This window comes from Charadrius vociferus, unplaced genomic scaffold (genome assembly GCF_000708025.1).
Source record: "Charadrius vociferus isolate BGI_N301 unplaced genomic scaffold, ASM70802v2 scaffold14, whole genome shotgun sequence".
NCBI classification, from domain to species: domain Eukaryota; kingdom Metazoa; phylum Chordata; class Aves; order Charadriiformes; family Charadriidae; genus Charadrius; species Charadrius vociferus.
The window spans coordinates 7,144,243-7,169,278 of NW_009648876.1; the positions used below are offsets into that span (position 1 = coordinate 7,144,243).

Here is a 25,036-nt window from a genome sequence, read left to right on the forward strand (position 1 = left end):
TATAAAATTATTATAACCTACAGTGACGTTTAAAACCAAAGTTAAAGTAGTTATATTTTTTTTAATCTTAGATTCATTGAAAGTCAAGTACAATTGTCCACAGCTTTTAATCTAAATCTTTTCACAGACTGATTGTTTAATGTTTTCTGGAACATGGAAGTAGGAACTCCAATTTGAATCTAGGAGACTGGTTTCACCAGAATTAAAATTCTGTGCTGGGAACACTCTCACACTGGCAGTATGCTTGCTTAAAAGCAATTCACAAAAAATCCGATTTCAAACTGAATTTCTGAATAATTGCAAGAATTCTTAATTCTTATCCAAAATACTGTTGCCCAATACAGATGACCTTTTGCATCAAACACATACTATGAAAACCTCCCCTTTTTCCGGTATTCATTTTGCACGTCAGATGCAGAGGTGACAGCCAAGAGGCTATCCCTAGTCTATCTTTTACTTATTTTATTTAAGGGTATGTTTGTGCAGTTCCTGCAAACAAGGGAGGAGGAAGAAGGCGGGGGGGGGAAGGGGGGGAAGCCAAAATCAAATAGTCCCTGGACTAATTCATATGTATGTGTTTATCTGTGGTGTGAATCTAAATTACATCAAATTCGATTAAACTAATACATTTACGTGTGCTAATATAAAGAGGAGGTCTCATTCAAATACCTTTCACTCCTCTGTAGGCTGCTACCTGGACCATGCCATAAGTGGAGTAAATTTCTAGGAATTATAAGAATTTTTTTTATCCTCTTTGTTATTAAAAAGATAAGAGCATTTATATTGTTTCAAACCAAAGTGTCTAACCTGTCTAATCAAGACAGTGGTCAGAAGTGGAGTAGGGGTACAACAACAAGACGAGTTTGGTGGGATGATTCCGGTTGTTATAGTCTCCCAGATTTTGTTACTGATTTAGGAACTTCTGGATGAAGAAGCTGCATCCTGACTAGCAAGTTTAATTGCCATTGATGGAGTTTTCTTTGATAAATTTATTTTATTACCTTCCCAACTTATTTTTGCCTTTGGTTTTGAAACCTGTGGCAGAGTCCCACAGTTATATAGGATATGATAACACATGTGCTTTTGCTTGTTTTAAACCTGCTGTCTGTTAGTTTTGTATGATGGCCTCTGCTGCTTGTGCTGAGAAATGGTGAATAGTCCCCATTTGCGCTTTCCAGCTAACTGGCCATTTTACAGACCTTCTCAAATAACTAGCATGTATTCTTTTGATAAATTATCTGAAATAAAAATTGCATACAATTGTGCGAGATCAGTATCACACACTTTTTTTTTTCTTTTTCATTTTTAACTATGTTCCTTTCTTGATAGGGTTTTTGTTCTAGCTGGGTAGGTATGATGACCATCAGGGCTACTATTGGGCTAAAGAGTAAGCCCCTTGAATTGGACTCGAGAGACCAGCATTTTATGCTGTAATGACTGATCTCCTGTTTGACTGTGAGCAACTTAGTTTGAGGTATCCTGGTCTTGCGCGTTACCTGTAGTTAATATAACAAGGCAAAGTTTCCTGTCTATTTTTCATTACTTTTTAAAATACATTCTTATTTGTCATAGAATGAAAATTCCTAATAAGCTTTTTTTCCCCTTATGTGTCAGAGATGGGATGAATATAAGATTTTAAATAAAATTGAAAATTTATTGCACCTCAGAAAGGTTTGGGAGTTTGTGTGTGCCACTGCAGCAATCCATTGCAGTCTCCCTTGGATGATGTGTGGTGTGCTTCTGCTGTGATTAAATTATAACATAGCAACAGAGATAGCAGGAGCAGGGAACAGTGATTTGGCACCATTTATCTAACTCCCCACCACCAATGCAATCGAAACATGGTCTGGAATAATAGAAAATGTGAAATGCCTAGAAGCCTTGCAAGCATGTCTATTAGTGGTTATAATCAGACCTGATCTATCCATACAAAATGTAATTAAGCTATTATCATACATGCTGGGACTTGTAAATTATTTTGATGCTTGGTATCATGTGAGGAACAGTAGTGATGTAGTAAGAATGCCAGTACCAAGAACATAATAAGAAAGCTATGGCTACCTTTGCTGCTGCTGTTCTTCACATTTTCAGGAAAAAAAAAAAAAAATCAACGTCCAGGCTGATTTCTAACACAGGCAATGCTAATCTACGTGAGTTCTTCCTCTGTCACATAGAATGAACTCTGGGAAATACAGGGATTTTTGAGACTGCTTCTAGGTTAAAAGTCATAGCAACATGACCCAAGCTGAAATAAACTGCAGAGGAGGTCCTGAGTTGCAGGATCTCCCAAAATGGAGCCTCATATCTGCTGGGTCACCTCATATGCACATCATGCTAGTGTAGCAGGTCCACTGCTACAGGTTACTGCTGTGGAGGTCAATCTTCTGTATAAGGTCATCCCTATCTCCATGTGTAAAGCAAGAGAACTTTCCTTGGTACTTGTGGAAACTCTTTAAACACTTCTTATTTGCTTCTTAACCTGATATCCCCTGCTGCTTACATGATTTTACAACTTTGTAGGTCTTTTGGCTTGTTATTTTTCTAAGTGATCAAGAGTGAACTGAAAAGTTAAAATTTAAAAATTTAAAACTGTATATATGTATTTACTTGCTAGTAGCCATGGTGCTAACTGTTACGCAATAGAAATCTTCACTCCTCATCCTGCAAGAAAGATGCCTACCTCAGCATCTTAAAAATTAGTCATTAAAAAACATTAGATGAAGAAATAACCTTATAAAGCATCATTGTGTTAGAGTCCCCTTTTTATGTGCATCTCCATCAAAAAACATTTATATTCTCTGTTCTATAAATACTATTTCCTAAATATTATCACAAAAAATTACATTTTAAATCACTTTGAATGCTTAAGCTCTGGCATTGTACTTACTGCCCTGTCTCATTGTTAGAAAACCTTCCTCTTCTTGAGAAATTCTCTATTTCAAATCATTTACATATTTCATACTAATCTTTACAAGTATCTACTGGTTTTTCCTTTCCACCCAAAGATACTAGCTTGTAATGCTGTTTCTTCCTGATTATTCACCAGTCAGTTCTTCAATGATCCGAATAGTTCTTTTCACAGTTCTAGCTGGAAACATGCATTGATGTTATAATGAGACAGGTGAGTCAGAAGCTAAACAGGTTGTCAAAATTATGTAAATATAATATACTCTATTTTCCAACCAATTTTATGAGGTATTAACTGATACTTCTGTCTAGTTTTTCCAAATAATTTCTACCATTTCCAGCCGCTGCATTGTCCTATCCTTGCACAATATTTCCTGTAGTGACTGTTAAAACTGGACCTGTGCTTCTGTCATATTGACGATGCCAACTTACCTTTTACATAAATCAGGAAATATTAGGGATGCTTTTGTCTGTCTTCATCGTTGTCCAGCATTCATCCTTTTACCTGCTCACTTCTGCGGTCGCCAAAAAGGAAACAGTGAGTTGGCAGTAATAGTTCTTCTGCCTCTAATATTTTGAATCTTTTTGAGTCTTGAGCTGTACTGTTTAAATCCATTTATGTATGACAGCCTTAAGTCTCAATAGTCAAAGGAAGTGGCTTAAATAAAAGAATTGGAGGCTTTTGACATTTTCACTTCTCGTTGATATGTATGTATCTTCATACTTTCATGCCTTGCAGAGTGAAAAGCTCTAACTTTCCATTGAATGGGCATCCCCAAATGGGCTTTCAGAAGTACGAATGCTATAGGTTAGGGATTTCTTTTTTCTCATCCCACTCACTCTCATTTCCACAAGCCCGTTCACTCTGCCAGCCTAGCTAACATAACCAGTAATATGACACAAAGTTTTAACCCTTAGCTGTCTGATAAATTTAGTAAACAAAATACTTCTGAAACTATAGCTCACTCTTGCACTTCAGCACTGCTGTTGGGTCCTGGGTGCTCCAGGAGTTGTTAGGTGGGTATCTGCATTCTTTCCATGGAAATGGACAAAGGAGGGAAAGATGCTACAAATGTGCTGGCTTGTATGGTCTTATACAGATACCTGGAAACTGTAATGCTGAGTCCCCAAACCAGAATTTGCTTAAAAAAGATAGATCCTTTTATGAAATAGGGAGTGAGTGGTTCTTATTTGGCTTCTGTTTGAGCCGTTCTGGTGGTCATATTTTCATATTCTCAAGCTTATTTGTCTTGACTGCAGGGGCAAACACTGATTAACTAGACAATGATTTTCATATAACCAGTTGTTCCCAGGAGGTGGAGCTTTTAGACAAATGCCAAATATCATCCATAATTAATTTGTAGGAGCTGACAATATTATCTGTTTATCAAATTGCTGTATCTTATCTCCAGAGTTCAAGAAAAACACTTTAGACAGCGGTCTGCCCAGTGTCCAGCTATTGAGTATCTCAGGCTGTTACCAATAAACTTATATTAAAAGCATTGAAGTAAATTAGATCTTGTGGATTGTAGCTATTATGGGGGCTTTCAGACCTTCACAGCCTAGGATCTCCAGGCATAGATATTGACTGCAGTGTTACTAGTAGTAAAATGGCACCAGTCTGCAGTGATTTACAATCAAAGTTAATGACTGTGTTAAGAAAAATAATGCTGACGCATAGTTTACATTCACTTGTGATACACTGCATCAGATTTTTGCTGGTTTTGCAGGAACAGTGTGTTACTTCCCAGGGTGTGCAGCCTTGATCCAAATGAGACAGTTGAACCTGTGCCTCATGGGACTGGTCATGCAAGGTGTACTGGTCTGTATGAAAGTCCACGAAGTTTTCTCCAGCTGGTAAATACCAGTTATGCTCTTATCAGGGTTAAAGAGATTCCTTCCTTGGACCCTCCTTGCTGAAAGCCTTGGTGCATGGTCTACTCAGGGTAGGTGGGCCTGACTGACCACACAGCTGCTCCTCCACCTCAGACCTTGGTGCTTTAGTTTGCTTCTGCTGATTTTTGTCCTGTTGAAGAAGATGTTCTCTTTCATATCAAACAATTATTTCATCTTTGTGGCCTTCAAAGAGAAATCATCGCTTGCTTGAGTAGTGTTTGTTGTTGTATTTATTTGTGTTAAGAACTGCAAAATTGTTCTTATTGGAACAATTGTTTTTTTAAGGTAACCTCTATCTCTGAATAGTAATCTGTAGCAGGCAACTGGAAAATAGTACTAATGCGAAACAGAAGACGAGCAGTGTGAAAATTGTGTTACTAATGTTTGCTGCATATTGTAGTCCTGTTATTTTTTTCGACTGCAAGCAATCAATTTACTGATGAGTTTCCTTGGTTATTGTATCATTCTACATGGACGATAAGCCTGTTGACCTGTGAGCATAGAAATAGTCTTTATTTTAAAGTTTTTGTGGCACTATCAAGGTTATTAAAACATAGGATGTTGCTGCAGAAGCATAGGTTTAATGTGCCTGTAACAGCATTATGCCTGTACTGTCTGTGACAGTGATCTCCCCAGCTGCTGCGGCAGCTTTCCTCAAAGAATAAAAGTACCATCTGGGACTTTTTGAACCACAGATGGGAGAGGGGGAAAACACTTAACATCAGACTAGGTTAGTGACGCTGTGCAAACATCTGCATAGGACAGTGGTAAGAGCTAAAATATTGGTATCTTTTAAACTGTCGGTTTCAGTCTTACCAAGCTGATTTCAGTCCTGCACATAGTTATTTCCTATCTATGGAAAGGATCAGTCAAGCTTGTGCTTTCATTTTCGTAACACCGCATCACCACCACCACTCCCCAGAGATCCTGCTCACATTGTGCATTTTCACTACGTAAATATAACTTCTGACCCACACCGTGAAAACCTCAGACTGGCACAGCTACATTTAGTTCACAACTGTTCCTTTCTAATAGCTAGCTTTTTACACTCTGTCTAAAATGAGAAATTATAAGAGAAACTCTCTTATGGCTGTAAGTCGTGGTATACCTCTGCTACAACAACAGCAGAAATGCAAGAGTCCCAATGTAATGGCAAAGATTGGATTTACAGTGAAAGATGGCAGACTCCTGAAGCTGTGACTTCAGCTGGGACTATTATTCCATTTACAGTCAGTGGCTCTGATAGGTAAAGTTTCGCTTCTGAAGCCTATGCAAAAATAAGTAAAACCTCATACCCTTTCATTTTTATGTAACTTACTTCCTCACAAAAATAAAGATACAGAGTACTTGGTGCAATGAAGCAATGTGTAGTGATCAGTAAGAAAATACTGTTGAAGAAACAGCAGTGCAGGCAGAAAGAATTCAAGGATGAGAACAAAGGATAGTGTTGATATGTGGAAATGCACAGGTAACTTCATGTCCTTTCAGCCTTTACATACTTATTTTCCTACTCTTGTATAATCATGGATAGACAGAATCCCCTAGTTCATCTCCTTGGTGTGGAGGGTTGATACTGATAACTCTCTTTAATACGTTGCAAATCTCTAGGTTTTGGTACAAAACAGTAAGTGCTCAGGAGAGGTCTGGATAAAAAAAACTCCACGTAAGATGTCCCATATGTATCGTCAAGATCTTGGTATTTATTCTGTGTTGCAAGAAAGAAGATGAGTAAGAGGAGAGATAAATGTATACAATGTTATCAGCTACTTAGAAAAAATATCTCAGAGAAGATCAGAAAAAGAGAAATATCTTTGCCCTTTTACCTGACTCAAGAAAGGAGGACATTCAGAAAATTCAAATTCATGAAAGGAAACATTTTACTGCCAGTCCATAATTAAAATACAAAACTCAGAGCTGCTGGAACTGGGCTATAGTTAATTGTGGATTGAACATTTCCCAGTTGCTGCCTTATCAAAATGCTGCTTTGGATTTCCGATTCACCCTTTCTCTTCCATCTTTATGCCTCCTTCATAATTGCTGAGGCAACATCAAAGGATCTGCTTGCATGTTTAAACTGACACTACATTTGTTTCTCAGGGATTGGGAAAGAAAATGGTATTGTAGCTGGTTAATAAAACTTTTGGATTGAGAAACTTGACTGGCACTGCAGTGACTTACAAAATTCAACTTCCAAAAATGCTGTTATGCAACTGAAAAATATTTGTCCATGTATTCCTTGAATTGTTTTAAGAGTCAGAAAAAATTGCCTGTTTTTCTCTTTTGCCATTTATACTATAAAATTCAGTGATTCCCCAACTGTCCATCTCTTCTTTAGCCATCATTTCCGGAGTTCTTGGCATTGTTAATAACATGCTATGCTAACTATTGTCACTATCCATTTTTTTTTCTTTTATTCATGGTTGACCTTTATTCATCTAAAGATAATAATGATGAAAATACTACCATTCAAAAGGAGTGACATTCAAAAAGTGTGAGCAAGAACGATCACACTAAAAGGTTTGTCAGGTGTAAGGTCTGACAAAGTGGCTGAGATCTTTTAACAGTGACGATCCATTCTCAAAAGCCAGACTCCGAAGGGTAGTGTCTCCTCCACCTCACAATCCCGCTCCTGCTTCCCCATCCTTCATGTCATACACAAAATTTAAAGTCTGTGTAGTAAGTTGTGTGTATATTTCTTCAGTTGCTGCATGCATCCCGCCTTTATTCTGTTAATTCTCCTAGGAAATACTGCTTCACTATCCATCAAATCACTACTTGTCATGCCTTTTGGGAATAAGACAGAGCAGGACATGGCTGTAATTAGAGTATATATTAGAAAATACCTATTTCAAAACCTTTTTTTCTTACATGCCTCTCTGCTGGAAAGGATAGGGACCTATCCCTATCTTCATGTTGCATCGGAGAAATTCACAATGGTAGGGGTTGGAAGGGACCTTTGGAGATGATCTAGTCCAACCCTCTGCCAAAGCAGGTTCACCTAGAGCAGGTTGGACAGGAATGCATCCAGGCAGGTTTTGAATATCTCCAGAGAAGGAGACTCCACAACCTCTCTGGGCAGCCTGTGCCAGTACTCTGTCACTCTTAAAGAAGTTTTTCCTCATGTTGAGGCGAAATTTCCTGTGTTCCAGTTTGTGCCTGTTGCCCCTTGTCCTGTTGCTGGGCATCACTGAAAAGAGTCTGGCCCCATCCTCTTGCCACTCGCCCTTGAGATATTTATAAGAATTGATGAGATCTCCTCTCAGTCTTCTCTTCCCCAGGCTAAACAGACCCAAGTGTCTCAGCCTTTCCTCGTAAGAGAGGTGCTCCAGTCTCTTGATCATCTTTGTAACCCTCCACTGGACCCTCTCCAGCAGTTCCCTGTCTTTCTTGAACTGGGGAGCCCAGAACTGGACACAGTACTCCAGATGCGGCCTCACCAGGGCAGAGTAGAGGGGGAGGATAACCTCCCTTGACCTGCTGGCCACGCTCTTTTTAATGCGCCCCAGGATACCACTGGCCTTCTTGGCCACAAGGGCACATTGCTGGCTCATAGAAAATCACAGTGTGCGTTCGTAACAGTCTTTCCAAACCTAAAGTTAATTTACACAGGTTTGGTTTGCATTGTCGTGTTCCCTGAGCTCATCAGTAGAATAAAAAACAGGGATGGCTCTTCAAGTTTGTTTGAAATTGGAAATTTTACCTATAGTTTATAATATAGCAGAATATAATGGCAGAGCGTAATTACACACATATTACTTCTACATTCAGAAATGTTTCAGAGATTATTTTGAGCAGGTTTCACCTTCAGTTGAAATCGAGTAGAGTTGTAATTGAAGATATCTCCATTACTGCCATAATAGCCAGGGTACCATGAATACAAAAAAATCTAAATTATGCTATTGCGTCGATACCTGAGCTGAACCTGTTTACGGTTACTCTGCTTTATTCTCCCCACTACCCAGGATTCAAGAGGGCTCGTTAGCATGGACACAGTCCATGGGGTATCCCTGTAGTCAATTTTGACCTGGAAGTAATATGTCTACATTCATCCAGTGCTGCACTTGAGCCAAGTCCTCCAGTCAGTGGGAACACTGGACTTTGCAGGCGCACCGAGTGACTTAGTACACAGTCAGTGTGGACCTGGCTGCAAAAGCATCCTTAGGATGCGTCTGAATACAAACTTACTCTGCAAGCAGCAGAGCTGTATTTAGGTATCGCCTCATTTGAGCCAACTGAGGCTACCATACCATCCTCAATCTATATTAAATCAACTTGGATATCTTTGCTTCTGTGGCTTAGTTTTCCTGCTCAGTCAATAATCTGCCTTTGATTAATAGAGTTGACTGTGAAGTCAAGAGCAACAGCTGCCATCTAAAAATGAACTGCAAATTTTAATGAATTGCGATAGGGAGTTAAGACTTATCTCTAGTGTATGCGTCAAGAGAGGAAAAGTCAATGCTATGTGTGGACTCAATGTGGACAGGTTAAAACACGTTAAACATTGTGCGATTGCTGTCACTGATGTGTGAAGTGCTGCCAGTGGTAGAGTTTTGCATGATGATGCATGTGTTGCAGCAATCTAAGTAGTCCTACTGTAACACAGGATACAAATATTCCCCACAATATCACTGCTGCAGTATTGCAGAGATCCCCAGTGTCGCAAGGGATAATTCCCAGGAGTTAGCTGTTGGCTGTCTCAAGAGCATAAAGTAAACCAGGCGGATTAAGCTTACAGACTGTTACTTACTCATCCATTACTGCTTTCCCTTCTAAGTAGCTACCCCCTTGCTAGTCAGGGGCGGATAATCTGTAGGGGATCAAGAAATGTGTATGCTGCTCCCGCATTTGAGTAAAGAGGACTTTGCGACTGATTTACGCTGTGTCATCAGTAATAACGTAGCGAATATAAGAAACAGCTTGCATTGTGTTTGCTGCTGGGATAATGGTATTGAATCTGCTTTATTGAAATTACCAGGCTCAGTGAGAAAGTCCAGCCCTTCTCGCCAGCAGCACCCTTGCCTTCCCTGGGTAACTGCCCGTGCCGTGGGAAAAAAATCCCGCTTCCCATCGTGTCTCTCTCTCCTGCGTGCGGTACTAAAACACACGGGGGGTTTTGAGCTTCTTTGTCTACAATATGTAAAGAGGGAACTAAAAATGCTGAAACTGTAAGTCAAGTAAATGTGGTGATGATGGGAACCGATTCCTTGCGAACGTCCGGAGAGAATGCTCATGCGCAGCCCCACCTGGCAGTGTGCTTACGGCGGCTCTGTACCTGCAGTCAGCACTGGGATTTCTTCTGCAGTTTCACAGCTACAGTGTTGGGTGGGAGGCCACACTAACAGGTGAAAATAACAATAATAGAGCAGTTTGTTGCTGTTATTAGCCGGTTATTGGCGGATTGTAGGTGTGTTTTGCTTTTAAATGGCAGTTAGTGAAACCGAATGTTTAGAAAATGGCAAACATGATTTATTAACACCAACTTACACTGTTTTGAGGTGATGACTTCTTCATGCTACACCTGTATACAGGTGAGGCACGTTTTGCCAAATCACGGAATGGTGTGCCTCCCAGCAGCAGTGTTTAGGGGTTTCCCATCTGACAAGTGGGAAACCACCGGTAGTGTCCAAGGAGGAAGGTTGTCCTGCAACAAGCTAACCTTTGAAACTGGAACACGTGGCACAGCGTGATCAGAACAGGTGACTGGCAGTGAACCCTTAGGAAATATGTATCCTGCTCTGCTCATAGTTCCTTGTATGAGGCAGAGTAATTAATCTGTCTTCCTTGTGTTCCATTCTGCACTTTTGTAAAATGGATATGTAATTATGCATTTACTTTGTACAGCTGTTGTGAAATTTAAAGAATGAGGGTTAATCTTGCAGCGTGACAAGGATTCCCTGCTCTCCCAGCTTAACTCCTATGTTTGATCTCCGTTAAGTTGTGCAGAATTGTGAATGTGGGTCACTGCAAAACTTTTTCCAGGAATTTGTATAGGAAAGTTACGTTCTGATGGGAAACTGTTAATATTTATTCTTACCTGAGAAGTGGTTATTTTAAATTATAACTTACTGATTTTTAAAATATAAAACTACCAGTTACTGCATTTTCAGTTGCTTTATTTCATACTCGCAAAGCTCGGGCTTTTTTTATGTGATATGTGAAGTTCAACATCATCATGATCCTGTGGAGTATGCATTCTCTGTCCTACTGCTCTGCCTCCTCCACCTCTTTTCACTCCAGCTCCTCTGATCCAGAAGTTCCTGCCCTGGTGTCTGATCTGGCTGACAACATGGCCCAACAAATAGATCTTATCAGCACAACTGGGGAAAAAAAAAAAAAGGTGCATTGTAATATGAGGGCAGGAGCTTGGTGGTGGAAGGGAAATTCCATAAAATGGCATTGCTGCAGAAACACAAAAGAACTCATTTACAGGTGGGGAAATAGCTCGTATCTCTGGGACTGTCCCAAGGAAAGATAAATGTATACACTCAGCCAAGTATTGTACAAGTGTGCTAGTTTTTCACCGATTCACAGATTAGGGTGCAGAAATTAAAGCAAAACATGTACACTGGATACATACATCTATTTAATGATGGACTTCTAAAAATGATTTTTAAAAAATCATAGAAAAAATTATTAGCAGTGTACTTGGAAGAACCACATTGGGAGATACTTGATACATTTGTGAACAGCTGGTCTTGACTCTTCCCTTGATCTGTGTGTAGTTTCATGCTTCTTTGTGGCTGCACCCTGGCTCCATCAGAGTCACGTGCTAAAGTGCTGTGAACCCAAAATTGTTTGCATTGTAAGTAAAATGTTAAGATTCAAGAGAATCTTGAGAAAGACCAAATTAATCAAAGACTGGGACTGTACAGGAATCATTGAAATGTAACTGATAAATGATGAAAGGGATTGCAAGCAGAACGTATTCAGCAGGTGCTTACGAGCATGAGTTTCTTGGGAAAGGATCTAGTGATCTTGACGAACAGTTGATGAAAATGTCTGTGTAGTTCAGAAAGACACATGCTGTGCCCTGTCAGAGGAAAAGAAAATAAGACTGAATGCAATGATAGTTATCTATATAATCCAGTAGTACTTCCAGTGCCTTGTGCAGCCAGTGATTTGTGCAGAACAGCGGTGATTCACAACTTCTTGCTACTCAGCCTCAGCCACATCTTGCCATATGAATTGAAACAACCAGTCTAACCATGCTTACTGTCCCTTCTCTGCAAAATGGCATCTTATAATTCCTATTCTCAGAGAAAATGTGTTTTTATATGCTCTGCTGTCCAAATTTGAAAGATACTAATATTAAAAAAAGGTCATTCTTTCACTAATTTTGTAATCCTCATTCTCAAGAAAATGAATAGCAAAGGAGTGTGTGTTGTATATTTTTTAATGTTTTCCACAGATTGCCTTTTGAACAGATTATCCAACTGAGCATCTGATGTTTGCTGCCTAAATAATGTGGGAACGTTCAAAGGGTGCATCTACATAGAGCTTGTTCCATATAGCATATTTGCATTGCATATTGGCAGATAACAATTTTAAGATAACTTTTGGAAATACTACATTAATAAAATACTTGTGTCTTTTTAAGTGAGAGATCACTAGTGCTGTTTTTTTGTTAACAGTATTATGTTCAGTTTCCTCTATGACTAAAACAAGTGTTACTGTGTGTCTCACGTCTTCCTTTCTCGAGAAGCAGCCAGGCGTAGGAGTAGACACATTTAGGAAACCCCCCACATAAGTTCTGTGACTCCCTGTAGACCACCCCTCGTAAGCGCCCAAGCCTAAAATGAGATAACATGCTCTTTAGTAAAGTTGCATCAGGCAAGGGAGTGTGCAGCACAAAATTGTTATTATTCTGTCAAAACAAAAATAATTTCTATCTTTTTTGGGTTAGTTGTGTAAGTAAAGGTTAATCTTTGTGGTAAGTAGAGGAGGGACAGTGTGCTGTTATGCAAGCAGGAGTTTCTAAATTTTTAATGGTGATTCCCCTTAATTTTATTATGATTTAAGCCTGGTTTGAGTTTTTCCATTGCAAAACTGTAGCTAATTTATACCAACCCCTCAATTTTTTCCCAGAAGCACTTCATGCTAGAGAACTTCATATGCTAATAATGTGTAGGAGAAGAAAGTCCATATGACTAACAGGTACAAAGTGTCGCGAGTTATAAGCTTCACAAAGAAAGACTTAGGGGAGCTGGATCCAAGCCAGTGGAGTTTTTTGCAAGCTTGGGAATAGCCCCAATTGACCAATCTGTATCTGGAAATCCAGCTTCCTTTGTGTTGAACCACAAGTGTAGTTAAAAGGTGTTTCCTTTTTTTATTGGGGGTAAACTCCAGCAGTTCAGATACTGGCAATTCTTTATTGACTTGCAGCACCACTAGTGCAGCTATGTACCTGAGACTCTTTTTGACTCATAGTCTGCTTTTAGGAATTGTTTCTTCCGTTGTCCCATCAGGATGCTCTTGCTGTCAAGTTTTTTTATTTGTGAAATCAGTTTCTGGGGTGTTACTTGAAAAATTTTTGAACATTTTTTTCCACATGACTAACTTTCCCTTAACGTAGCAAAACATTGGGCAAGAAGAGAAAGTATTTTCATTTGGAATTTGTAAGGGGTTACTTAAGTTACTCATGGTTGATATTTCTTCACTGTTGACTTCTCTACATGAAAATGTGTATGAATGTAGTAGGCACATTCCTAATTACTAAGTTTAATGAACTCAGCTCAACAAATTTAATTCTCCTTTGGTATTTGTATCCAACTGTTTGTAGGACTGGGCCAATGCATGAGAACTGGAAAATAAAAGTGAATGTAATCAAGTAAAATTGATGAGCCAGTTTTTACTGCCCAGATGAGACATTCCAAAAAGAAATGTCAATATTGAAAAACTGAACTTCAGTTTTTCAGTTTTTAATAACCTCATAATTCAATAATCAAATGAATTATGTGACATAGATGATATGTTATTACTTAATATAGTTACTTTGAAAGCCTTCCAATAACATAAAAATGGTGGCTTTTGTTTGTATTTTTCCATTCTATGTTCCAGTAAGAATTCTGAATCGTATCTCCAAAAATTCAGGGCATGCAATGGAGAGAATGTCATTTTTATTTTTACGTGCCATTTTATAGGCAGAAATCACTGCATTTGGCCTTTTCCTGTTCACATTATGTCCTGTTTGTTTTAACCAGGGAAAAGTAGATTGTATGCATGTAGACAAATAGCCCATGTCCAGCATGATCTCCTGGAAGCAGGAATTCAGTTCCCATAGGTACTGTTAGCCTCTCGTGCTTTGCATTAGCACTGTGTGTCTCCATGAAACCAGAGCCTTCCGTTCCTCAGAGTCAATGTTGGTAACAGCAGTTTATAGGTCAACAGTTAAAATTAACATAGAAAATCTTCTGGCCCCCCCTCTCAGGTCCAGGTTTATAGCATACTCGATTTGATCCACCTGCAGGTCCTTCGCTGAGAGGGGCAGTCCCACACTCCCTGTCCTCACCACCTCCAGCGATGTGTTCCCATCAGTCTTTGACTCAGGTCTATCAGTGGTGTGGCTGCAAGCTCAACCCTGCAAAAATTTTCTTTTTTTGGATCAGTGAGCTCGTTGGTAGTTGTGATATTGTTTGATCTAATGCAATAGAAGTAGTGGGAATGTGCAGCCAGAGAGAGGACTGAGTGGGACCACCCCTTTCCACTGCTACTTGCAGGTAGATCAAACTAAATGCATTGTGAAGTTGTACCCAAGAGTTAGAACAATTCTTTCTAGCCCCTGAAACATAATAATAATACCAAATAATGATAAGGATCACAAATAGGAGGGAAAGGAGGGGAAAGAGCAGGAGGAGAAAGGCAATTGGAGGTATTGCAGGGAGAAGAGATAACAGGGAAGAGGGAAGTAGCTAGAAAAGCAGGAAGAGGGATTAGAGAAAAATCAGGAGGTTGTATATTGACAAGTGGTGGCAGCAAATGAAGGTAAAAATGGGGAAACAGCTTTCCCTGGAGGCTGAGCATACTGTCCTCAGCCTTCAAACATGAGGCTTCAGTCTCAAGAAACAGTTCTTCTCTCTTTCTGGGCAGAGTTGAAATGCCATTGCTTTGTGAGCAGTCCACAGTAATAACCTGGATGCTGAAAGTCAGAACCTTTGCGCTCCATGAGCTCTGGGTGAAGCGGGGAGAGAAAGCCGCAGGCACAAGTGCCTGTCCTGAGAAGCGTATACTGCTGAACAGGCACAGCCCTAGGAGACTGGCGAAAAGTCCCTCTGAAGAGAAGCTGGCATAGCAGTGAATTTATCACCTCAGGATGTTCGTTCATAAGTGGGAGGCTAGACTGGATGCGGCTTTCATAAACCCTTCATAAATCCTGAGGTCACAGGTTTCCTTTTATTGCCGCTTGGGTTCTTCCCCAGAGGGCAGCCCAGATCACATGTAGTTCTCTAGGTTCGACAATAGGTGGGGCTGGAAAAGCAGTATGGTTTAGGGTTCGGTCTTCCTCTAATACCAACAAAGGCTCCGGTGCTGAATCATTTCCAAAAGTAGCTATTACTTAAATCCCAATGTGATTCAGTTCCCTCAGCTGACTGAATTTCTGAAATCTCCATACAGCTCTTCCTGAGTTCGTTCATGTCATTAAAGCTGCAAGAGCTGGGAAAGGTTTATAATAGCAATGTATCTTCTGTGTGTTTGAGAGCAGCATCCTACAATGAATTGTTTGTTGGTTTTTTTTCTTTGTCATTAGGGAGTTAAATTAGTTATCTACTTACTTCTTATTGCAGTTAAGAACTGTGGGAAGTGAGTAGTACCACTAGCTTAGACACAGATATGAAAGTGTTTCCTGTCAATTCTGTTTTTAGAGCTAAGAAAATCTTTGATTTTGCTTTGTTTTCTGCAGCTATTTGATGCTGTCAACTGCCTGGCAAAAGGGAATGCCCGATTGCTCGTGCTTGGCCGCAAACACATGCTGATTAACTCTTCAAATTGGAAAAGAGAGATTATGAAGGAGATGCAGAATAAGGCAGACTTCTTCTTTGCTGAAAATATGTAAGTTTAAGAAAATGGCTAAATGAAATGGAGATGAACACCTGATTTATCTGCATTTTAAATCAGTACAAACAGCTGTAGTTTTTAGTGCCATTAGTAGTATCTCTAATTCTGTGTGTGTGAAAAAGAAACATATCCCTTGCTATACTTGCTTCAAAACACAATACTTATTAAGAGTTGCATTATGAAGAATTTCATCACTTAGAATCACATTGACATCTGTATGGTTTATTAGGATTTCTAACTGTTAAAACCACGGCCAATACCACAGTGGCGTGAACTTACAGAATAGCTGATAGCAGTCGTGGTCTGCTGTGTTAGCCCTGCATGGGGGGAGATGACGTCCGTGCCTGGCCAGGATTGTTTGGTAGCCCAGGCGTGTGGAGAGTCTGGAGTGCCAACTTCCTTGTTGCTCCCAGAGGAAAATATTTCTGTGAGTGGAAATAGACTCTCTGCTTCTCTAATTTAAGAAGCGTGACTGCCTTGCTCTTGCCCATTCAAACCTGTCCTTGTCCCTAAACTGGGTACTTGCTTCCACCACAGTGTCCCCTCTCCTTGCCCTGCTTTCCTCATATGAATCTCAGTTTTCCTTCGGTTCCAGCTCCACCTAGTCTCCATTTGAGTTCGGCACTGTTGATCCTTCACCTGTCTCTATCGCTTCTTCTGTGATCCCAGTTCCCAGAACTTCTGACAAAGTTCTTTGTCCCTACAGCCAGCCCAAGTCTTTTCTATCTGGCTCCTTGTTTCAAATCTGTTCTCCTTCATCCCCTTTCCTGTTCTGGCTCTTTTTCTCTTTGCTGTTGAATCACATTGCTTTCTTTCCTGCTATTTGAGCACCAACAAAGGGGACTGTTACTTCAGGTTGGAAATCCTCACAAATTTCCTGTCTTCGTCACTTACAATTACAGTAATCCACAGAAATCAAAAAGTGTTTTCAAGCAAAGTTCTGCTCAGCTTCTCCAGGTATAGGGTAATTCATGCCCACTATAAATGTATTTTAGAGACTTTTCCCTAAAATTGTGTTAGTTTAATAGCAGCTAATGTTGAATATCATAGAATCATAGAATGGTTTAGGTTGGAAAGGACCTTAAAGATCATCGAGTTCCAACCCCCCTGCCATAGACAGGGACACCTCCCACTAGACCAGGTTGCCCAAGGCCACATCCAGCCTGGCCTTGAACACCTCCAGGGATGGGGCCTCAACAACCTCTCTGGGCAACCTGTTCCAGTGCCTTACAACCCTCAAAGTGAAAACTTCTTCCTAATGTTTAATCTAAACCTGCCCTCTTCCAGTTTAAAGCCATTCCCCCTCATCCTATCACTACATGCCCTAGTACAAAGTCCTTCCCCAGCTCTCCTGTAGGCCCCTTTAGGTACTGGAAGGCCGCAATAAGATCTCCCCGGAGCCTTCTCTTCTCCAGGCTGAACAGCCCCAGCTCTCTCAGCCTGTCCTCACAGGAGAGGTGCTCCAGCCCTCAGATCATCATATATTTTCCAAATAATCATAATACCTTTTGGAAGTATATTTACCCATGTAAGACAAAGATTCACAGATTTGTGCTGTTGCCTGTATTACACTATTACCAGCTGTGATGATTGATCGTATTCCAACAAAGTTTTGGGGGTACCCTTATGAGTTTTAGCAGTTCTGTTCCACATAGCACTGTTAAGTTACATGGCAAAAGATTATACTGTTGTATTATCAGATTGTGACAGAAGGGAAGAATACTCTGTGTAGCATGCAGTTAATTTTTATTGCACACTCAACTTTTGGTGACCTCTGGTAAGCAGAAGTTTTTTATTTTACCAGGGAACTCGAGTAGTGATGAGAATTTTCAGTGTTGCTGATGAATGAATCTCAGATCAGCATTTGATTCATTTCCTGCAACCACTTAACTGTTGTGTGAATGACGTCTGTCTTTTCCATTTGTTTTGTTAAGCTCTGAAGACGATGCGTTCTTGTTATATGCCACTCTTCGATCAGGCAAGCATTGCAAGTTTGTTACTAGAGACTTCCTCCGGGATCACAAGGCTTGTCTTTCCGACAGTCTGACGCGTCATCTGTTCCGTAAGTGGCAGCGTGGACACCAAATAGTGTTTTCCCCTTCTGCAGAAGGAAGGCATATAAATTTTTTGGTAAGTTGTCTGCTGCAATCAGAAAGCACACACAGCATATTCCTTAAAGATATACAATCTTTAAGTAAAGATACAACTCTTGTTGGAGTCTTAAGAAATGGATTTATACCAATGGGCTCAGAAGTCCCATGCTTAAAGAAAATTTACTGTATTCACAAAGCACAGCACAAACATGAAAACTGTCACAAAGACAAGAAATACTGCCTAAATGTTTAAAATGTAAATGCATGTTTGTGTATACAAATCTTTCCATTGCTGTAAAACATAAGTGCCAATATTTTTTCATTTATTTTAAACTTCGAAGTACCTTCCTCTCCTCTGTAGCACTATTATAAAATAACATGCTTCTAATTGTACAATAGAATTTCTTTCATCTTTATTTTAAAGAAGCAGGCAAATACAGGTATTTCAATATTCACTGTAACTTTAGCCTAAAACATGTATAAAGTTTCATGAAGGAAAACCCAAAACTGTCTTCCAAGCATAGTATCTCATCTTATAGCTGAATACTGCTTTTATTGTGTAGGAGACATGTATCCTTGTGAGCCACAAACAGTACATTAACAGGAGTGTAACTGCTTTAAGATTTTTCTAGGGAAAAATTTATCTTGTGACATTCCGTATCATGCAGTTTTTTGTTATCTGGTCTGTCTGCATTGTTATTGGCTACTTAAAGCAATACTGCACCTATGCAGATTCATTTTCTTGCTGCTGTGGTTAAAATTGTAAAGTAATATTCATCATTACAAACAGACCATAGAGATACAGGCGTGTAAGAATGACAGCCTTTCATTCAGTGTTGCCATATATGCATTTCTTTTCATGGAAACAAATATTGAATGTAGGGTTACCTGACGAACATGGCTTCAGCTACATCTTGCTTCTTTCTTTTGTACAAAAGGGCGAGTAATTTTCACAGCTTAATTTCCATACCAGTGATTTGGATGATTGACATTCCCAGTCGTAACTGTCTTCTAGATTATTCTGGAAGCTGTCATGGAAGAGTAGAGTTCCAAGACTATATATGTAGAGTGACTGTATGTTCTGAGAACGGTAATTGCCAACCAGTAATGTTTCTTTTGTATTTGTTAAACATGTTGAGTTACATAACAGTAACATAATAGACCAGAAAAATAGTTTATTATATTTGTTCCACTAGACACTCTTCAAAGTGTCAGTGATAAACCCTTTTCCTTCATCCTCCTCAACACAGAGAAAGTCAGTTCTGTAAAGAACTCTGGAAGACTAAATACAAGATGTCATTGATGTCATTAAATCCTGTCAGTTCAAGCCTATAAACGCCACAACCTGAGTTAATTCCCATGAGATTTCATTTAACTGAACAGAAAAACAATCATTTTGCTATTTCTAGATATTGAATGCATTATGTTCAAGTCATTATTATCTAGATGTGATTGAAGACATAATTTTAACCATTTATAATGACTCCTAGACCAAATAGTACTAAAAGATGTTTAAGTTTTTCCTCCAGTACTAAAATTTAGAATTTGTTTGGTGTCAGCAAATAAATGAAAGTTGTTAAAGGGATGAATCTGTGGAGATTTCTAAGGTAAGTGTTGGAAGTTATAACTACCTATAACTGCTATTTTAGTAATATATCGTGTAAAGTCTAAAACAATGGTTTTGTCTGTTTTTATCCAACAGCCTGCTTTCAATTACGACTGTGTGGTACAGACTACAGGTGATACATGGCATATCCCCTATAAAGACTCTTTTGAGGAAAAATATTCATATCGAGTACCAAGAAAATGGCTCTGCATTCAACAGAAATGATGAAGAATGTAATTGCACAAGCTGAAGCTGCTTTTTTTTTTTAATCACTGTTGCTGACTGGGAGAACTCAGCAGTACAATTATGGGATTAATGTGTGAGGCCTATAACTAAAGAAAATTCAGTAACTGCTTTTTGTCAAAGTCATTCCTGCAGTGAATCTGTTAACATCAACGGTGGTCCAGCAGGCATGAATTAGGTCCATTATTTCCATCTTTACAGGCAATTTCTGTAGCCTCTCAATGTGATTTGAATTAAAACTTGTTTTTCCCTCTTGGAATTTCAGGTTGTGTTTTTTTAATATTTTTTTTTTCTCAAGCTTCTCATCTACACTGAAATTCGTAAACTCTCTACTTCGAAGAAATTAATCAGGACTTCCAAAGTACCTTCAAAATGGGCACAACTGACCTTGCCCACATTGTGTGTCACACAATGTCTATAGGCAATAAATGGAGATAACTGGGCCAAATGGTATGTTCACCATTTGCCAGACACACATAGCCCTAATACTTCCTCTCACCAACCAGAATTCATTTGATCACATAGAACGCAAAAGATTTGTTGTAGCAACATATATTAAGATTTTGATTGGAAGAATTAGGAAACAACCAGTGGGATACTGTGTGGCTCTTTCACACTCTTTAATTTGCTGCTTCTGACAGGGTTTCATGACAGTGGAATAGTTTGCTTATGGAAATGCATGAATTTTCTAAACAAAAATTGATCATAACTAGAAATTCTTAAAGGCAGTAATAGGACAAAACTGAATTGTGTACAGGTATTTTTATAAAACCTATCCCAAGTTATAAATAAAGCAAGAAAATTAGTGTATATTACAGGAAAAGTGTTCTAATTTATTATTTATAAGTGTTTGTATGGTAAACGTGTTCATTTATTGCACTTGCCACTTTAATGCAAACTTTTCTCCCCAAAAACCACGGAAATGACACATTAATCTCAGATGAAAGGTGATGCTTTTATCATATTTGTCTTGCACACGGAAAGATCCTCAGTTTGAAACTGAACTAAATCATACAGATCTTTTTGTATCGTATTTGCAGTTCTGAGCTTTTGCAGTGTCCCATGGCAACGCTCCCTCAGGACTTTTAGCGTTGAAGCATGTTCCTTGCTAATTTTTTTTTTCACATCTGAGAGCCATCCTGACACTTTTTCTACTCCTGGTTTGTAAACCAGCAGCTGTGTCATGTCCTTCAGGTACTGTGCAGAAAGAGTAGAGGAGCTGGATGCCTCTTAAGGTAACTGTCATGGTTTAACCCCAGCCAGCAGCTAGCACCACGCAGCCGCTCGCTTACTTTCCCCTGGTTGGGATCGGGGAGAGAATTGGAAAAGTAAAAGTGAGAAAACTCGTGGGTTGAGATAAAGACCGTTTAATAGGGAAAGCAAAACAAGGAATTCATTCACTGCTTCCCATGGGCAGGCTGGTGTTCAGCCATCTCCAGGAAAGCAGGGCTCCATCATGCGTAACATTTACTTGGGAAGACAAATGCCATCACTCCAAACATCTCCCCCTTCCTTCTTCCCCCAGCTTTACATACTGAGCATGACATCACATGGTATGGAATACCCCTTTGGTCAGTTGGGGTCAGCTGTCCCAGCTGTGTCTCCTCCCAGCTTTTTGTGCCCCCCGAGCCTGCTCGCTGGCAGGGAGGTGTGAGGAGCAGAAAAGGCCTTGACTGCTTAGTAATAACTAAAAACACCAGTGCGCTGTTGACACTATTTCCCATCCCAAATCCAAAACACAGCACCACACCAGCTTCTAGTAAGACAGTCAACTCTATCCCAGCTGAAATCATGACAGTAACCTAGGACCTTGGTTTCAAAATCATCATGTTGTTGGTAACATTCATCACCAGACCCCTTCTCTGACAGAACATGCCAGCTCCCATAGATCACCTGCTTTCTGGAGCCTGCCAGGGAGAGCAGGGAGATTGGATCTTCTTCTCTCGCTCTGCAAACCAATTTACTTCTCATTTGTCAGAATATTGTTTTTACAATTCTGTAAGTCAGAATCTCCTTGAAACTGCAAATACTGTTTCGTGAAAGTGAGTGTCTTCTCCTGTACAGGACTGCTTAGTAAGCAACTGTTGCTCTGTATGAGGGTTCCTTACTCTCTGTTTGAAGTTTCGCAACAGCATAGGCTGATGTGAATCAGTACTGTTATGGTCCCAGTTTGGTATTAGCTCTGATGGTTCTGCAGTCCTAAGCAATTCAAGAGCAGAGACAGCAGAATGCAAATCCTTTAAAAAATGTGTTTTGGCTAGGTCAAAATTGGTGTTGCTGCACTGAACTAGCACCATTGCACAAGTAGGCGGGCTGAAATGTCAGGCTGCAGAAGGTGGGCCCCTGCAGCTCCACCTTGGGTCAGCTTTAGCTGACCAGAAACGGCACCTTCAGGCCACCCATTTCATTACCAGACATGTTTATCCATTGAAGTTTGTATTTTACCTCCCCCTGGTCATTAACAGACATGCATAATGTCAACATCTAACTGGAATAAACGCATCCTGTACTTCCTTTTGACTGAGAACAGACACGTCCTCAATCAATCACTGAGGTTTCATCTCAAAACTGTTCTTACAGAGATACCATAATACCTTCTAAATAGTAGCACTTCCTAAATACGCATTCTTAGTGTATTTAGGGGAAGACGGAACAGAACCTGGAATTCACAACAGGAAGATGTCCCAACATTAGCATGAGAATTGTTGTGACTTTTTTTTCCTTATGTTTGCTGCTAATACACTTTACTGTAAAACCTTATAGGGAATTAACGGCCTCCTGTCCCTGGAACCAAAGAGGAAACATTCGTGATCAGCCTACAGACTTTCTCAGTTGCATACCACCTGTTCATATAGATGTACACAGTCTCCAGAGGCTCGGTTCTGTCTGAGGTTAATTTTTTCCATCTTAGTTAAGATATTTCTGACATAACATTGCTTCTGTGTTGCTGTAAGTCTTCAAATTTCAGATTACTGAAAAAAGGGCATTTAGAGATAACAATGAATATGGGGATTGCTTACAGACATCTACCAGCAGATCTGCTTGACATCTACTACTGCTTTATACAGTGGCACAGTGAAAATCCAAGGATTTCTCATGTCTGCCTGGTCAGTTTATTAGATTGATGGGTCCACGCTGAATGCCAGAAAGGCAAGTCCTCCAAACGTTGCAGTGACTGGTATCCCCGAAACCACGGCAAACGACACTGCGTGCCCTTTGCCAGCACACCGCACGAGGAGAGCAGGAATCGGAAGGAACTAACACCTAGCTTGGTCTGGCACGTGCTGCCGAGATGGAGATGCCTTAGCGAGACAGACTTGAGGAAGGCTGAACTGATTCAGCCTGTGTGATAGCTATTTTGTGAACAGCTTCATCTCCAAGCTCACCCACTTCTTGTTTACTACGTTAAAAACATGTCAGTGAGAACAGTCTTCCCTCAGGATCCTGTAACACGGACTTTGACTGTCACAGGGTTGATCAGAGATGATGAACCGCTAAACCGAAAACACGCGACTGCTCTTCTGAAACAAAACCTTACTTTGGAAGCTGACAAAATTGCTACACATAAGAGAAAACTTCTGGAAACTATATCCTGAAAGTAGCATGACTTCCACTCTGTCAGCTGCATGGTATTGAGCAACTATTACTCTTTCCTTGGTGTAAGTCAAATATTGAATCTTTGGTTCCAAACACTTAAGAATTTTCTTAGTTACTTTTAGGCAATCACTCTGAATGCTTGATAATTACTTCTACTTTCCCATCCCCTTTTTCTCAAGGGGAAAAAAAAAATCTGACATTAAACTCCAGTGTTACAGAATGGAAGAGCTTTGTATGCAGAAGGACTGGGAGGGTGGGAATCCTCAGCCTGGAGAAACAGAGGTCTTAAGAGACACAGAGGTGGTTAAGAATCATGAGCATTGTGGAGGGGATGCATCGGGATCAATGCTTTGCTGTCTCTTCCAGTACAAAAGCAGCATCAAACGGTGCTGGCAGATGGAAGGTTCAGACGAAACCACACAACGCCTCGTTACGCTGAGCAACTCTTTGCCGCGGCATGCCGTGGGTGCAAGAAGCTGACGTGAGTTCAAGGGGAGACCAGCGAGGGTTATTAAATAACCAGGCGCCGTCTCTGCCTTGGGAAGTCCCTCCAGATGGCTGGAGCCTGGGAGAGGATTCAGGGAGTGTATCATTAAAGGCTTTCTGTAGTCTTACTACTTCTCCTTGGGCATCTGCTTTTTGGCCGCAGCAGGAGCCGGGGCGTGGGGCTCAGCTGGCTCCGTGTCTGACCCAGCCGAGACCATCCTACGTCCTCTTCGTTGTCCTCTTCACCACAGCTTCGAATAGTTCACGGCTGCCCCACGCAGCGCTTCCCTAGTGAAGGGGACAAACCCCGCGCCTTGTGACACAGAGCAAGCCATTTTATTCCCTATTATATAAGCAAGGGAAAGTATATTGAAAAATTGAAGCAAGCAGACTTTTAATGCATGGCATACACAAAATGCACCTGTAATCTACTATTTCAACAAAGAGTAAGCTCACCTAATAATTATCTTTTAAAATAGAGGTGTGGATACCAAAACACAGCTTTTCCAACTCTTTTAATGACCCGACTTTAAAAAAAAAAAAAAAAGCCTTCCCACAAAGCGTGGGGGAAATCCAAGATGCTGAAAGGCAAAAAGAGCAGATATTCACAAGTTTAAATTTGGGGAATTTCCCTTTGTACTGGACACCGATAAAAAGTTAAATCTTTTAAACATCCCATTAGAATGCAGCTGCGGCAACAACTACTCATGAGGAATGCCTTAAACAGTTTTTTGTTTTGTTTTGTTGAGGTTAGCGCGTTTCTTTGCGTTGAAATCAGACTCGTCGAGGAGAACACGCGGAAATGTTCCGCTTAGGAAATCAGGAGGGGGTTTGTCTCCCCGGCTGGCTGTACAGCTCGTCGGGACGCTTTTTCTCCCGTTTTCCGGTATTTCCGTGCATTATTCCCTGCTTTCCCGCGAACCCACCCATCGGCCGGCACGGTTCGCGCCTCTTGCCCCGCCCCGCCGAAGGCGGCGGGGTCTAAGGCGCACTGCCCTTGGCTCACGACCTGGGTAACATGTCGCGACGCGACCGCTCGCGGCCGGTTCCCCCCTCCCCTCCGTGCGCATGCTCGGAGAGAAGCGGCGCGGGCGGGCGGGGGAAAGGAGCGGCGCGGCGCTCGGGCATGCGCAGTGGCGGGGGTGGAGCGTGACGG

The 25,036-nt window shown here is 40.5% G+C and overlaps 1 protein-coding gene across 1 annotated transcript in view; it reads left to right on the forward strand.

Annotated features, from left to right (window-relative positions):
• The window catches only part of KIAA0391 (KIAA0391 ortholog), a 53,023-nt gene extending 32,972 nt beyond the window's left edge, over positions 1-20,051 (forward strand). The window contains exons 5-7 of the mRNA XM_009886951.1: positions 15,701-15,849; positions 17,790-17,985; positions 19,651-20,051. Coding sequence (XP_009885253.1) covers positions 15,701-15,849; positions 17,790-17,985; positions 19,651-19,779 — 474 coding nt within the window. The 3' untranslated portion in view covers positions 19,780-20,051. The remainder of the gene's footprint in view (positions 1-15,700; positions 15,850-17,789; positions 17,986-19,650) is intronic.
• The last annotated feature ends 4,985 nt before the right edge of the window (positions 20,052-25,036 follow it).